We start from the raw sequence: 15,372 nt of genomic DNA, 5'->3' as shown, positions 1-15,372 counted from the left end.
TGTGGCGCCATGGCAACGGATGCAGATTACTTGAGCAAATATCCCCTTAATTCTTTATTTGTCAGTGAAGGTGCTCATGTATGGAGACAGATGGCTACACAAGACGTGTGTTTGTCTGATAGTCTTTTTTTTTTCTACTTCAGGTTTGCAAGTTGTTTGCTGTGCTTTTGGCCGCATGTGAGCTATAAGCCAACACAGACGGCTGTCAGCTTTAGTCCAAGTCCTCAGCACTTCCCCGTAAATGTTCCCAATATGTTGTTTGTGTACTCAGGCCAGTCTGTCTGTGTCCCACGTCCACTCTGCCCGGCTCTCCTGTGTCAATATTGCCTATCAAAGCATGCTGACTCGTCTCTCCACTTTTGTCTTGCAGCGGGGCATTTTCCGAGGTGGTGATGGCTCGAGAGAAGGCCTCCGGGAAGATGGTTGCTATCAAGTGCATCCCCAAAAAAGCTCTCAAGGGAAAGGAGACCAGCATTGAAAATGAAATCGCTGTGCTCAGGAAGTAGGTGCTGCATGTTTGAGGCACGTGGGATTTGGCAGAAGGAGACTTTAAATAGGGTCGCAACCTTGCATCATCCCCGTGTGTGTGTGCGCGCGCGTGTGTGTGTGCGCGCGTGTGTGTGTGTGTGTATCCTCGTTCTGTCTGCTTTCGCTTCAGTTACCTCACAGTTTTACCGTCTCTTGCGCTGCTAATTTCACTATTGGGGGGCTTCACTGTGTACATCCTCCTTGAGAATGACGGGTCTGACACCAGGTGACACTTCTGCCTCCTGTGCTGCATGATGGGTAATTCCCCTGAGAAGCTCAGTTATCAGACAGTGCTGAAGGGACTGTCGTGGGCGTAGTTGCCTGGTTACAGTCGCCGTCCTTTGACTTCTGCTTTTCTTCTTTTTGTCGCGATCCCTCCTGCTCCCAGCAACTCTCTCTGACTTTGTCAGCACGACAACTTCACTGATGTGCTAAGTACTGCAAGAAAGTTGTGAAGGTTGATTAGTCCTCAGTTGACCTTTTCTTTTTATCACACTCCCCTCCCTCTTTTTTTCCCCTTTCAACCACATGCATCCGCCAACCTTATCTGTTTGGTCTTTATTGAAACGCTGTTGGCTGGTTGCTTGGACACAAGACTCCCAGCATCTCTTTCCATCCTGTGATATTCTCTCCAGGTACCCCTGCTGATGGGGGTTGCCACTGCGTGACTCATAGCCAAACATCCTCTCATATCTAACATCGACTCCTGCACAAACACACACGCAACCACACACGCAACCACACGCTGGTAACATTCACAAGCCATTAACTGTCAAGTGTTAACACACATGTAGACGCACACATGACCAATAGACATAGCTTGTTGTCAGGGGGCTATTTCAAAAGAAAAGGAGGCTAATAGCGACTCATTAGTTGGCTGTGTTGTCATGAAAAGGCGCTGACAATGGAGCTTTGTGTTTCCTCCCCAGGATAAAGCATGAGAACATTGTGGCTCTGGAGGACATCTATGAGAGCTCCAACCACCTGTACCTCATCATGCAACTGTAAGTAGCAACCCCACCGCCTTGATGTTGTCTTCCTTCATCCACCTGCTTGATGTGACGTCCTGGAAATACCCATTAAAACGTTCCCAAGTTGGAGACGGCATGGACAGCTACAGTGATCTTTCAACATGTTAAAACAAAAGTGATCCCATTCTTTACACATCTTTTATGACCAATTTGTTGTCCTGAGAAGCTTATGTTAGTTGATTTGTGCTGTGTGTTTTATTTGTGATGATTTGTTTGTATACCTTCTTGTTTTTGCAAGTGATTTTGTTCCCACATTTGTGTGTTTTTGTTTGATTGATAATGTCATATTTGTTGATGATGTCATATTTTAATGTCTGGGTGCATGCTCTTTCTTTTTTTTAATTCACTGTCTGGCACCGCAGCACGTAGCAGCCCAGCAACGCGTACGACAGTTAGGGCAGCACGGTATCCCAGCATCTCACTCTCACACGGTGATCTACCACTACAGTACCACGCGTCTGCTATTTTGAATGGCATTTGACTTGCATCCAGTCTGACTTAGGACCGGTTGGTTGGAACCGATCCCGGTCGTAAGTCGGATGTTACTTGTATATTGGTTCTGTGATTGAACCAAAACCCTTGCAGAATACTACTTTAGATTTGACCTTCTAGAGGAGCAGTTAAAGGACGGTCCATTCTGTAGTCAAATCTCACATACTAACTAACTTGCTGTTGTACCGTCACAACACACTCCCGACTGAGAAGGTGATTTGAGGAGCCTTGTCACTGTTCATGTGTCAGTTGATCTCTTCCTACTGTCATGATTGATGATGTCATATTTGTTGATGATGTCATATTTTAATGTCTGGGTGCATGCTCTTTCACTTTCTGAAGGGTGATTGTTTGGATCACTATCAAAAATACAGATCATGTCCTAAGTTGTGCAGCTCCTAATGGATGCACACCAGAGATAATGGAGACTGTTGATAATAAACCAAGAATATAATAAAAGAATTTACAAGAAAAGTGCTACTATATGTAGCTACACAAAAAAAGGAATTCTATTTTGGTTGAAACATTTCTGGAAAAAAAACTATAAAAACACTGCAAAATCCAACAAATATTAAAAACACTGCAGCGATGAAGCTTTACATTTAAAAATATCTACTACTGTAGGCCTCAGGTACTCTGTTGGTTCCACAGAAATGGGCCGTATTCACTAGACTAAGCTTCTCCAAATGTTTTGTTCTTTGGAACAATTACGAGATGGCCCCTTGATTTCACTTGTATTTGTTGTTGTTGCTGCAACCCCTAACTGGAAATGCTGTGACAGAAGTGGTTGTATGTGTGTGGTCTTCTTTGACATACTATAATGCTCTATCCTCGACATGCTGCAGGGTCTCAGGAGGAGAACTGTTCGACCGGATTGTAGAAAAAGGTTTCTACACCGAGATGGATGCCAGTCGCCTCATTCGACAGGTGTTGGATGCAGTCAACTACCTCCACTCCATGGGCATCGTGCACAGAGACCTGAAGGTACCACAGGGAGGCTCATAGTTCTGGCCTGTAATTCTGAGTTCATTCTGCTTCTCCAAGGAGTCCAGGGGGATGTCAAGTGGAGATTTGTGCTCTGTGTTGGACAGGCAACATGAATGTTGTGTCATAATCAATAGACTGAAAATGGCTGTGAAAAGAAAAACATTAATATGAGGAAAGATGTGTAGGCTATCGATATAATATTCGTAATTCACGGACAAGACTATATTTAAGGAAAACAATAAAATCTAAACATCAGAACATTTTTCCTCTGTTTAACTGGGCAGTTATTGACTCATTTTTGCCTCTGACGTGATGTGGTTGCCTTCATCTTCATCGAGTCAGTTGGTCAGTAACATGCTGATCTGTTCCCTGCAGCCGGAGAACCTTCTCTACTTCAGTCCCCATGATGACTCCAAGATCATGATCAGTGACTTTGGGCTCTCCAAGATGGAGGGCACTGGTGACGTCATGGCGACAGCTTGCGGGACTCCAGGATACGTGGGTGAGCTCAGGGTTTAATGTGAGATCTACTGCATTAATCTGATGTGTTACTTGGCCTGGGGGACTGTCACGAAATGTAAGACAATCTCTGAAAACCAACATGAATGCAACTTTTGTGACTCTTGCAGCCCCAGAGGTGTTGGCTCAGAAACCCTACAGTAAAGCTGTGGACTGCTGGTCGATTGGGGTCATCGCTTATATTCTGTGAGTCTATATATCCATTTAAGTTTATGTTACTTGCTGTGAGTGTTGGAGGCTGGAGGCGTGTGGTTTGCTGAGGTGTTCCAAGTGCATCCCTGAGTCAAGAATAATGATCAATCCTATTACACAAGTTCACTCAAACAAGCATCACGTCAGTTTGCTAGGAAGTGATCATAATGGGAAATTGCAACGTACAAAACAAACTGATGTTTCAAGGTTTCTTTTCTGAGTTTAGTACGACTTCAGATGTCTGGTTTGATGGGCTTGGATGTGATGCTTGATACTGAGCAGTGTTGCCTGAATCAGAAACCTCAAAGGCCTGCTGAAATGATCTCTTATGAATGGCAACCTAATTCATTACAAGGACTCTTAACTGAAACTGTGATTTAAAGAAATAGTTTGAAATGTTTGCTTCATGTTCGACTCATCTGTTTGATCACCACGAGTGTGAAGACTTTATAAGATGGCAGTAGATGACTGAAGTTTAAGACGTAAACGTCAAATGTTCATTCTTGGTGTTTGTTGTCTGGGATGTTATAACACAGTGTGAGGCGCGACCAGGCCGTCACTTTTCTGTAAAGTAAAGAGATTTGCTGTGACATGTGTGAAATAGATTATGGTGCGTTCAAGTCACATTCTGGACTGTTCTTCACTTTAAGTAGTTTTCCCCTCCTATAATCCATCTTCAGGGTCTCCCGACTCCCTGCTGTATGAAAAATCCAAGTGCCAGTGAATAAGATTACGCCACGGCAAATCCTTTTATATCTGGGTTGAAGTTTGTAACATCAGCTGGTCGGTGGCATTGACACGGACTGTTGTGTAATCTGTCCTCAGGCTCTGTGGTTACCCCCCTTTCTACGACGAGAACGACTCCAAGCTGTTTGAGCAGATCCTCAAGGCCGACTACGAGTTCGACGCGCCCTATTGGGATGACATATCTGACTCTGGTGAGCCTGCGGATCAACGCAGTCAGTTATCTCTTTAGCCTGGTTACGTTTTGGACTCCAGGGAGGAGCTTGATCTATGTTCACACACCTGTAATAGGAGGAGAAATACAGTCAAACCATCCACCTGCTTTCCACTGGTGTTGGTCTGAGAAGGGTGGCCTCACATCCTGAATCCTCCAACATCTAATAAAGTTCCTTTTAAAACACTTCAGATCAATTTTGACTAGAATGTCTCCATCAAGTTAGGTGAACTTACAGTACAAGTAACATCCGACTTGCGACCTGCTCAACTTACGTCCACCCGTACTTACGACCACGGCCAGCAGATGCTGATTTTTTTTAATTCACTGTCTGGCACCGCAGCATGTAGCAGCCCAGCAACGCGTACGACAGTTAGGGCAGCACAGTATCCCAGCATCTCACTCTCACACAGTGATCTACCACTACAGTACCTATAACCCTCGCGTCTGCTATTTTGAATGGCATTTGACTTGCGTTCGGTCTGACTTAGGACCGGTTGGTCAGAACTGATCCCGGTCCTAAGTCGGATGTTACTTGTATATTGGTTCTGTGATTGAACCAAAACCCTTGCAGAATACTTCTTTAAATTTGACCTTATAGAGGAGTCGGTTCTGTAGTCAAATCTCACATACTAACTAACTTGCTGTTGTACCCTCACAACACACTCCCGACTGAGAAGGTGATTTGAGGAGCCTTGTCACTGTTCATGTGTCAGTTGTTCTCTTCCTACTGTCATTTATCAGTGAGGTTTTCTTGACTCACGTCAAAGAAGAGCGGTGGCCTGTATCTATTGTGACTGAAGAAAAAAAAATCTCTGATCATGCTCTCCCTCTGTCAACAGCCAAAGACTTCATCAGCAACCTCATGGAGAAAGACCCTGAGAAGCGCTTCACCTGTGACCAGGCTCTGGAGCACCCCTGGTAAGCAGTCAGTGCCACTCTCTGACCAGACTATCAGGGGAACCGTACATTTCCCTGGGATTAAACAGCAGTGTGAAGCAGACAGCCGTTTGTCACGAAGAGCATGTCCTCCCACTGTCATCCGTCGCCATGGCTCCCAGCTGGAGCCCCTCCACCCCCCATCCCAAAACATCAGCGTCTTTCTCAATGAGAAATCTGCTGAATAAATGGCTGCCAATTAGTGACCGGCATACTGATCCTTGAAGGACGTGGGCGCATTAATGAACAATTAGGTCGTCCGCCCATGTCTGAGCCAGAGCGGGTGACAGAGCGCCGGCCCGGCCTGACGTCTCCGGACAGCATGAATGCATCCGATGGCTGATAATGGGCCGTCTTTCTGAGCTGGGAGATACAAATCTGGGATTCTTGACACCAGCAGCAGGTGTCATAACACTGAGAAATGACTCTCGCCGGCCAGGTCCGGGAGACAGTCATGATGATAAATGTGAACGAGGGCGGAATCTGTTGCTGAGATTTCAACTCATCAATCTGAGTTTTGCAGATATGAAAATAGATGTTTGAAGTAAAGAGTGGAAACGGCTTTATTACTGCAGTGGGAGACACAAATGACGTGCAATATTGTTATTTAGTAAATCAGATTTGGCGAGTTTCACTCTGCAAAAGCTGGACTGCTAAAAGGATGTACTCATTTAAATGTATTTCAAAAGGTGCTTATTTCAGACACAGTAAGAATTTCTTATGATAATATCATGATTTGTAACACCATTAACAGGAACTGTATTGATGAAAAATGATGGAAAATATTTTTTTACTGCGGATAATCTCTCAGGAAGTAGGAACTGAAGCAGGTTTTGATTTCTGCATGGCAGAAGAAGGTGAGGTTGGAATTTTGTCTGATGGCAGTGTAGAGCTGGGTGTCGTCTGCATAGGAAGTGATGTTATGAGATGGAGCGAACGGTCGCTACCTGTAGAGGGAAGGGATTGTAATGGATTTGATTAAACCCCTCATTTCCCCTCAGTATTTATGACACTGTTGTTCTTGTGTCAATTTTGTTCCATGTTTTTTAACTGTTATTTTGAATATTATGTAAATATCCATATGACTGTAGGAAGAGTTTATTTTAGTTGAAATTAAACCTGTCAAATAAGTGTTTTGATACATTTCAACAGATTCAATGTTAATCTGATATTTCTGGTGTCAAATAAAAACATGATCAATTTTGATGATTTTTTTAAATCAGGAAGTCACATCAGGGAAATCCAACTCCAGTTTATAAATGGACTTCATTTCAGAATGTTTTCTGCCAAGTTAGAAAGTTGTACAGCAACACATCCTTAGTTTATTTCGAAACCAGCTCACCTCAGACTTCTATCACTGCGGCTGCTATGACAGTGAAATGTGTTCTTGTGTGTGACTGTTGATCACATGACATAACAGACTTAAATGTTTCAGGATTGCTGGCGACACTGCTCTCTGCAAGAACATCCACGAGTCAGTCAGCCGACAGATGCGGAAGAACTTTGCTAAAAGCAAATGGAGGGTGAGAACACACGAAACATAAAGAATAATCTATGGTGAAATAGGAATAATCTGTTTCCGCCGACAGTAGTGTGTGTGTGTGTGTGTGTGTGTGTGTGTGTGTGTGTGTGTGTGTGTGTGTGTGTGTGTGTGTGTGTGTGTGTGTGTGTGTGTGTGTGTGTGTGTGTGTGTGTGTGTGTGTGTGTGTGTGTGTGTGTGTGTGTGTGTGTGTGTGTGTGTGTGTGTGTGTGTGTGTGTGTGCGGTATTACATTTCTGCTCTCTTGCTGCAGCAAGCCTTTAATGCCACAGCTGTGATCCGTCACATGAGGCGCCTGCAGCTGGGAACCAGCTTTAACAGCAGCATCCACAGTGCCAGCGCCGACACCAACCCCGGGAGTCGAGGCCCGTCCAAGAGCCAGTCGGTGGACTGCGCCCCGCTTTCCCTGAAGGACTGTGAGTGGCACGGGAGCTGTTTCCATAACAAACATAGCATTTGTGCTCCTCTCTCAGGATCGCCGTCACTGACTCTGTGTGCTGGTCATGAAAGAGCGTTTAAGTTGGAGGACAATTGTGACTCCGCAGCTTTATCTGGAGTGTAATCCAGTGGAGTTTTTCATGCTATCGTCAATATCTAGTGATTTCTATTTCTCAGCTCTGACTTCACCCTCCCCGGCCTTTTCATAAATGCCAATAGGTTGACTGGAATCATCATCTTCCAGAGTCGGTCCTAAATCATTCTTGGAATTCCCAGCTGATTGTTGTGCAAGGTGAAAGTCAAGTAACTGCTTGCCAAGTCATCAGTAATTCTAAGCAAGGATGATGTGTAGACGTCACACAGGACCTTCGCTCACACAGAGTTAATGATGGATGTGGGCAGCATCCATTTGTTTGGACGTATAAACACTACAGATGTATAAGAGTAACCTTTCCAACCCGAAACAGTGAGGAGTTTAAATGGCCTGTGAAGTTTCGTCTCCAGTCCAATAGTGATTTTCCACCATTGCTCTGGCAATGGTTCACAGATACTGCTGTTGCGTATTGCTGTCAACTGCACACCACCTATTCTCATTAGAATTGTTGTTGTTATTCGATTGGTTCATTGGGATTTGCATTCCCCTTTCATTTCTCATTCTTATGGTGATGTGACTGGTGAGCAGATGTTAATAACCGTGGACCAACTCCTCACAACCTCACACATTACACCTAGGCAATCTGGTGCAGCTGGTCAGAGGATCAGTTTTTGGCGTGTCAGCACTGCATGAGGAGAGGGGATAAGGGCGTGGCGGGGGCTTGTGAGTGCCATGGTTCGGTGGCATTCTCTCCAGAATAAAAGCAACTTCACACTTGGGCAGAATTGAAGAGGCAAAGAGAGTAACTGTAAACAAATGTAGAAGGATGAAAAAAGGGCTCTTTCAGAAAAGGCAGCTTTTTTGTGCCTGATGATGGACTGCCGCACTGTCTGAATTGTTCCGTGCTAAAGAAACAAGGACCTTTCATTCTTGGATTCTCTTCCCTCCAGGTCCTACAATCACCCCGCTGCCGTCTGTGGTTAAACCCTACAATCAGGATGCTAAGGGCGCCCCCCCTGTACCGGAGGAAACATCTGTCCTCTCGGAGGCGCCAAGGCCGCGACCCTCCACGGTCACCGTCATCCACACTGGGACTAAATGACGCCAAGTTCCGCGGGAGGTGAGCTGGGAGACCACGGAGCTGTGAGTCGGCCTCGTGTTTTAAAGGTCATTGCCCAGTTTGCCATCCCGCACTCTCCCGCCTAGCTCTGCCAGGCTGCGGAGGAATTTGAGGAGCTCCATTTTCAGAAAGCTTCTGACTGCGTAACCCTTTCAACTGTCACTCAGATGGCGAGGTAAGGACAAGCTCTGAGAGTGGGAGCGGTGTTCAGACTGGATCTGCTGCCTGGCACAGGAACACTGTGCCACTGTGGGGGGGACTCCCACACCTGGGAAAGTGCTATTGAACGCTCTGCTGGAATGCCTTGTTAGGATGAGGTGGAGCCCATCATCTGTAGTGAATACTTGTCACATTACCTGCGCTCTCCTTCCACAGCTTTCCTGTTATGTTTCTGTGGTCTCTGCTGCAAACGGCCGCCAGGGTCGCTCCTCGCTACAGTTGGACTCTTAACGTCTATCCTTGCTTTAAAGTGTGCAGTCTTGGACTGAGCCGACCCGATAGCGTTCTCCACTGAGAGGGCAGCAGCGCTGCGCTAATGGATTGATTTATTTTCCTAAAACGTGTTTCGGCTTTTCCAGAAAGAGAGCTGCATTAGACAAGACTGAAGATAGGGTTGATCTGTTGTACCTTTGTAACCAAGTACTGTGAAGTCCCCCTTGACCACAAGAGGGCGACCATGTGTTGCTGCTTTTGTGAGAAGTTCTCAGGGATGTTCTCCAACATGACGCTGACCAAACCTCTTAACACTGCTCATCAACGTGCCATTAGTTTCCACACATGAAGGACATGAGGTGTAACATATTCACCTTAAAACCATGTTTGATTCAATGGCGCATGCAAAAATGGTTTTCAATGGAAGCTCCAGTTGCAAAATAGTCACATTTGTAGTCAATGGTTTGATAGTCTTGTGGTCTGCTTCTGCTCATGTGAAGTGGCATAGCTTCCAAAAAACATAGCTTTCACACTGTTGTGTAGAATTTTGCAGAATATTCTCAACATGTGAGCGCACACATACACGCACTGGTATGTCATTTAATTTGTTTGATAGAACGAGGGTTGAACACAAAAGACCAACTGTTGGACTTGAATCATCTTTAACTGTTGTAATAACTATTCAAATTGTCTGTTTACAGTTAACACAACTCCCAACACTTATTCTCTGGAGTATTGAGTGTTTCTTTTTGTCTTCCCTGTAATTTCCAAAAAGAAAAAAAAGTGAGATTCCTTGTGTGCATGTTCTAGATATTGTTTGGATTTAATTCATGTATTAAAAGGGAGTTGGTTTGAATGTGATTTGCTCCTTTTGGCAAAATAATGTCAATGTTTTTTTCTTTTTATATACGCACTGTAAATGTTTGTATTTTTAACAGCGATTGTAAAGACATGATCTTGTATGTTAGTGAATAAATGTAAATAACTATGGTCCAGACTGTATGTTTATTCCTCTGGAGGTTTTCTCACTGCTAATCTATTTGTTTACAGTCCTCACAGTTGCCATGTTAATTTATTACAATGAAGATTGTTTATAACATGAGTGCTAAGAAATAACATCACTAAACATCTTTTAACTAGAATAGCAACTAAGAAAGCACATTTGAGCCTTGTGTTTTTATTGTTTTTTTTTTATTGTGCTTACAAAACCATCTCTTGTTTCCCCCCCAAAGAACACTGCTCTTCCACATTAACATGTGTTACTAGCCTCAGGTCCGCTTCTTGTCTTCATTCAGCACATTCACTTTTACCTGACTTCTCCATGACTCATCCATCATTTCCACTGAGTCTCCTCTGCTGGTCCAAACCGACTCTGGTCTTGCTCCAAACTTCTGCACACCTTTCTGATCTTGTCCATCATAGATGCTCCTGTTCTACCCAGCGTTCACTCTCCTCTTCACCTCCTTCGTCCATAACTCCAGATGACGGTCATCTACCCTTATACATTATCAAATATCAGCTACTGGTTTCTGTTACGTACATACTGTTAATATCTTATATGTAGTAGAAAAACTTATAGAAAGTGTAAAGCAATATAAATCTTTCCTGCATTTTATTTTTGCTTCTGTTTTTTTAATGCCTTGTATTTTAATGTACTGGCACAAGTCAAAGAGATGAGAACCTGACATTGCTACTCTTTGTGACTTACTATTTTTTTTAACCATAATGCACTACAGGACCTTATCACTCAACAAGCCGAGGTGTTCACAATAAAAGTGTCAATCCAATGGCGCCAAAACGAACTCTGCACATCCAGGTGGAGGTTTAGATAGCGTGTCGGTTGTACTCGTGAGGAGGATACATGCCATCGTAGTGGAACTCCCTCCACTGCTCGGTGCTCTCTCTGGTCCTCTCGTTCTGTTCTGGAAGACGATTAAATAAGGTTGTAGTGCAGGCCCTGCTGGATTATTTCAACTGCTTGTACCGTCATGCTCCTCTTCAGCGTAGCTCTCGAACTCTTGACGCTTCTCCTGGTGGAACTCTCTCCTCCGTTCATCCGCCGCCAGAACCTGCCGCTGCTCAGCTGGAATGAATCATTTTGATGAATGTGGAGCGGTAATATTTTAGAATCTTGAGAAGGTCAATTTAGCCTGTCCCTCAAATGAACTTAAAATGTAAGTGATAAAATGCGTGACAATGACATCATTCATCACCTCTACATCAGTTGCAGTCTTGATGCTAAACTGTCTCAATTGGTTTCATTCCAAACAGTACTGGTTTGATGCAAACTCATGGAACTGAGTGATCACCAAGCACATCAGTTCAAATGGAAGAGGATTGCCGAGCAAAGACGGCTGAATGACAGCTGAAATTATTGTTCGCAGTGATGCTGTGACTCACTCAATCTGTGAATTAATAAACACAGCAGAACCTCGGAAGTGAAGTTTGAATGGACAATAGGTTGATATTTCCATGAGAATGGCGCAGCAGGGCTCAGCATGCAGGCGGAGACTCGCTTCTTTGTCAGTCTGCTGTTGGTACAAGTGTAAACACAACATCGCCTGATGGCATCAGGAATAAAGCAGCTTCTAAATGATGTCCACGTGTCTTTGTTGTGCATCTGTGTTGTGTAAAAAAAGCATTTTTGTGACTCCACAACCAACAGAATCATTCACTCTTGATGCAGCAAGAAACATGTCAGATCACAAATCAGCAGTATCTTTGATGTATGAAACACAGAGGCCATCATTTGCTTGCTTGGAAGAGTTGACTTTTGTTGACCTTTATTTCTGATAGATGAGTAGATGAATAATAATAGCCTGCTGTACCAATCTTTGTGTGTCATAGATACAACCTTAGCTCCTTACATTGATTACGCCCCCCTACACTGATACTACATGTCCCATAATGCACTGCATCCAGGCAAAGGCTTATATCAAAGTTGTATTCCTGGTTTAAAGTCCGTTCCAGAATACTGCAGAAGTGTTCATGTGTGACTGTTAACATCACCACACCCTACTGTCTTACATCCACCCCCCTCTAGGGGGCGAGCCTTTTGGTATGAAGGTCTGTGCGCCACCCCCCCCCCCAGAGAAGCAACCGCTTTAAGGATTGGCAAGACACTCTCTGACAGATGGTGTTGTAAGTGGGATGGGAATCTTGTATGTTGGGTTTGGATCTGCATGCAGACGCCATCTATGTGACTAAACAGTGTTGTGACAGAGCCAGAATGCAGTGATGGTGAAGTTTGGCTAGCTTGTTGAGGTAACTTATGGAGTAATAGAGATGCTGGTGCACTGATTTCAAATTCCAAGTAACAACGTTCATCCATCTGTGGATTTTATCCAGTCGCCCAAGAATAGGTGAGCATTCAGTCATTTGCTGTTCATTACGTTTATATGAATTTTCTGTCCTTATATTTCACATTTCACTTCATTTCTTCATTTGTTTTATTCTTTTGATTCTCTTCCGATGAAATATTTTAAATTTTGTCTTTTTGTTTGTTACCTCTCCAGGTTATTTTGAAAAAAACAAAAAAAAATGAAACCCAAAATGCCACCCACATTATGATTCGGTTTCACCCAACTTTATTTATTTGAATGAAAAAAAAAAATGTTTATTTTGATTCCTTGAAAGCAGTAAAAATATAATTGATGGCAATGACCTCAACTGGACAGCAGGTGGCAGTAGTGCTCCTTACTACAACTCAGAGAGCTAAGAAGAACGCGCTCCCGAATGAAAAACCTTCACTGGTACAGTACTTTTAAGGATGAGAATTGGCAACATTAATTTCGGATTATTATTTTTGTTGACAGACAGGTAAATGCTGACGATCACAGGTCACATAAAACAAATCATTTTTCCCTTATTTTGAGTGAGCGGACTGTGCCCCTTTACTGCCAAGTTTGGAATTGCTTCCATTCGGAGAGTCGGATCTGGAAAGAGTTGCAGATTCAAGTCCCCCTCAAGTTTTGCTCGAACCTGGTTCCGTCTCTCTGTCCTATGCACGGTGTTCCTCACCTCTCGCGGTACATTTTGCAACGTAGGATGAGCAACAACCTACAATGACCATGAAAGTAAAAACCATAATGAAATCTTGAACTAAATGTCAGCTGTACACGAGTTATATTACCATATTAAATACATTTAAAAATAGATAAAGATAAACCTGAGGGGGAAGAATTACCTGCTCGCTAAAGTGATGCATTTCCAGTAGCTGGCCATAATGCGCCCTCATGAGGTCAGTGCAAAAATGAAAAATAAATGTTTATATAATGTATAATTATATAATAATTCGTATAATAAATATAATACCAATATAAGTTGTTTGCTATAGAATCAAAGCAACAAATTTTGAGTTAAACTCGAGACTCTTCATCCCCTGAATTAGAATTTAATAGACAGAGAAGTAGAAAAACGCAACCTCGCATTTTACACATTTAAATGTGTCCTAAACATCAGCGAGGCCACAGGCCACAATGGGGTCATCTTTCTATGGCCTTTGTCGATGCTGAAGAATTCATCTTGTGCAGGCACGCTTGGGTGCAACAATGGCCTGGACTGGGATGGACCTTCCAAACACGCTGAACTTTGACCTCTGCCAGGATTCTTTCCTCGGGTCTGTGCGTGCAGAAGGCACTGTGGTCCACAGTAAAAAAGCATTTACGGGTACTAAAGATAAAGGCAACCCATTTTTTTGCATGATTAAGCTCTTAAAATGCGTCTAGGATGATTCAGTTAATCAGGTTGCTCTTCGTGTCATCACGCTGCAGGAGAACCACTTCAAAGTGAACAAAAATATTTGTCTAATTCCGGCTGCTGGCGTGTCGGCACATCCAGCTCCCAAACTCTCACCCACTCGCTCCTCACACTGTTTATGTAAGTTTCAATCGGAGCTGCGGTCTGTGTGTTCTCTCACCTACCTGCTGCTGGAGCCGCACATAACACAGCCGTTACATCAGCCAGAACCTCAAACAGCTTATTGTGGGAAATTTCACAGCAGAAAAAAAATGAAATTGACTGAAGAATGTCAGGCCTCCGTGTGGTCCTGTGGCTCCTGCTGCATGATCAGCCCAAAACCTTCACTCAAAATTATTATCTTGGCCTGTATGCCTTTTCATCTCTTTCTTATTTGTAAACTCGGTTTACTAAGTGGGGTGAGACATGTAATTATTATTCCTCAATGTTGCATAATGCTGCAATAAAGGTGGCCATATTGTGATAGTTTTGGATACAGTTGACCCGCTGGGTTGTATGTGAACAGATGTTGAACAACAGCATCCTTCTAAAGTCCAAAAAACATACCATTAATCTCATCTTGCGACTTGACTTCTCTCCGGCTGCGCCTTTTGAAGAAGTTTGAAGCGTCAGACTCTTTCATGAAGATCCTCCTGAGCAAACCTGCAGTGCCAGCAGGAGAGGTTTAGCATAAAGACATTTAAAAAGAAGGATGTTTGCTGGGTTTTCTTTTGAAAGATCACCGAGGCAGCTCTTCACCTTGTGGCTCCTTGTCTCTGCTGGGTACCGTCACAGAATCAACCTCCTGAGACACTGCCGGAACACAAGAGGGCTCAGTTAATGAAGAGATACTTGGCTTTCATTAAGATTCCTGGGAGTTGATTTGCTGCATATTTTCCTGCACAGGACTCACGGGAAAGTGCGAAAAGCACCATGAAGAGAGTGAGGAGGGTCCCAGAAGTCCAAGTCATCTTCAGGTCCCTGTCAGAATAGCTGAGAAATGAACCTCAGGGCGAGGTGTAGGTGCATGTGAGAGGTGGGCTGGGAGCTGCCAAGTGTCCCTCAGAGGAAGTGAAAGTTGGGGGTTGGCCCTCGCAGATGAAATGATGTCAGGTTATTAATGCAGTCTGGCTTTGTGGTGATGTATGGTCGCGCGTGTGCTGCTGTCCGGGCCAACGTCACCTCAGCAGATTTGAATAAATTGAGCCACTTGCAGAGAAGCGTGAAGAATTTTCACTCGAGTTTGCTATTTTTTGCTACTGGGGAAGTTGAGCTGGAATTTGAGGGAGATGTGTGAGCACATACCTGCTACTCTTGAAGTCATTTGAGTTTCAAGTCTGTCTGTTCAGAAGTGCGAATCCATGAC

The 15,372-nt window shown here is 43.9% G+C and overlaps 2 protein-coding genes across 3 annotated transcripts in view; one reads left to right on the top strand and one right to left on the bottom strand.

The window, feature by feature from the left end:
* Nucleotides 1-10,936, top strand: part of camk1db (calcium/calmodulin-dependent protein kinase 1Db) — a 26,043-nt gene extending 15,107 nt beyond the window's left edge. The window contains exons 2-11 of the mRNA XM_053885540.1: nucleotides 371-502; nucleotides 1,458-1,532; nucleotides 2,897-3,035; nucleotides 3,414-3,540; nucleotides 3,668-3,743; nucleotides 4,575-4,687; nucleotides 5,550-5,628; nucleotides 7,082-7,169; nucleotides 7,439-7,601; nucleotides 8,668-10,936. Of these exons, the coding sequence (XP_053741515.1) occupies nucleotides 371-502; nucleotides 1,458-1,532; nucleotides 2,897-3,035; nucleotides 3,414-3,540; nucleotides 3,668-3,743; nucleotides 4,575-4,687; nucleotides 5,550-5,628; nucleotides 7,082-7,169; nucleotides 7,439-7,601; nucleotides 8,668-8,819 (1,144 nt within the window). The 3' untranslated portion in view covers nucleotides 8,820-10,936. The remainder of the gene's footprint in view (nucleotides 1-370; nucleotides 503-1,457; nucleotides 1,533-2,896; nucleotides 3,036-3,413; nucleotides 3,541-3,667; nucleotides 3,744-4,574; nucleotides 4,688-5,549; nucleotides 5,629-7,081; nucleotides 7,170-7,438; nucleotides 7,602-8,667) is intronic.
* On the bottom strand, nucleotides 10,507-15,372 carry ucmab (upper zone of growth plate and cartilage matrix associated b). Of its 2 annotated transcripts, XM_053885542.1 has the most exons (6): nucleotides 15,312-15,372; nucleotides 14,920-14,987; nucleotides 14,766-14,819; nucleotides 14,574-14,669; nucleotides 11,254-11,352; nucleotides 10,507-11,191 (listed from the first exon to the last, which is right to left on the bottom strand). In XM_053885542.1, exons 2-6 carry the CDS (start codon nucleotides 14,975-14,977, stop codon nucleotides 11,094-11,096), a joined length of 405 nt encoding a protein of 134 aa, XP_053741517.1. In that variant the 5' UTR covers nucleotides 14,978-14,987; nucleotides 15,312-15,372; the 3' UTR covers nucleotides 10,507-11,093. The 2 variants fall into 2 exon arrangements, with proteins under 2 accessions (XP_053741517.1, XP_053741516.1); XM_053885541.1 differs by lacking the exon at nucleotides 15,312-15,372 and having other exon boundaries at nucleotides 14,920-15,233.

This window comes from Synchiropus splendidus, chromosome 14 (assembly GCF_027744825.2).
Source record: "Synchiropus splendidus isolate RoL2022-P1 chromosome 14, RoL_Sspl_1.0, whole genome shotgun sequence".
NCBI classification, from domain to species: domain Eukaryota; kingdom Metazoa; phylum Chordata; class Actinopteri; order Syngnathiformes; family Callionymidae; genus Synchiropus; species Synchiropus splendidus.
This window is presented reverse-complemented; position numbering and strand designations above follow the sequence as displayed.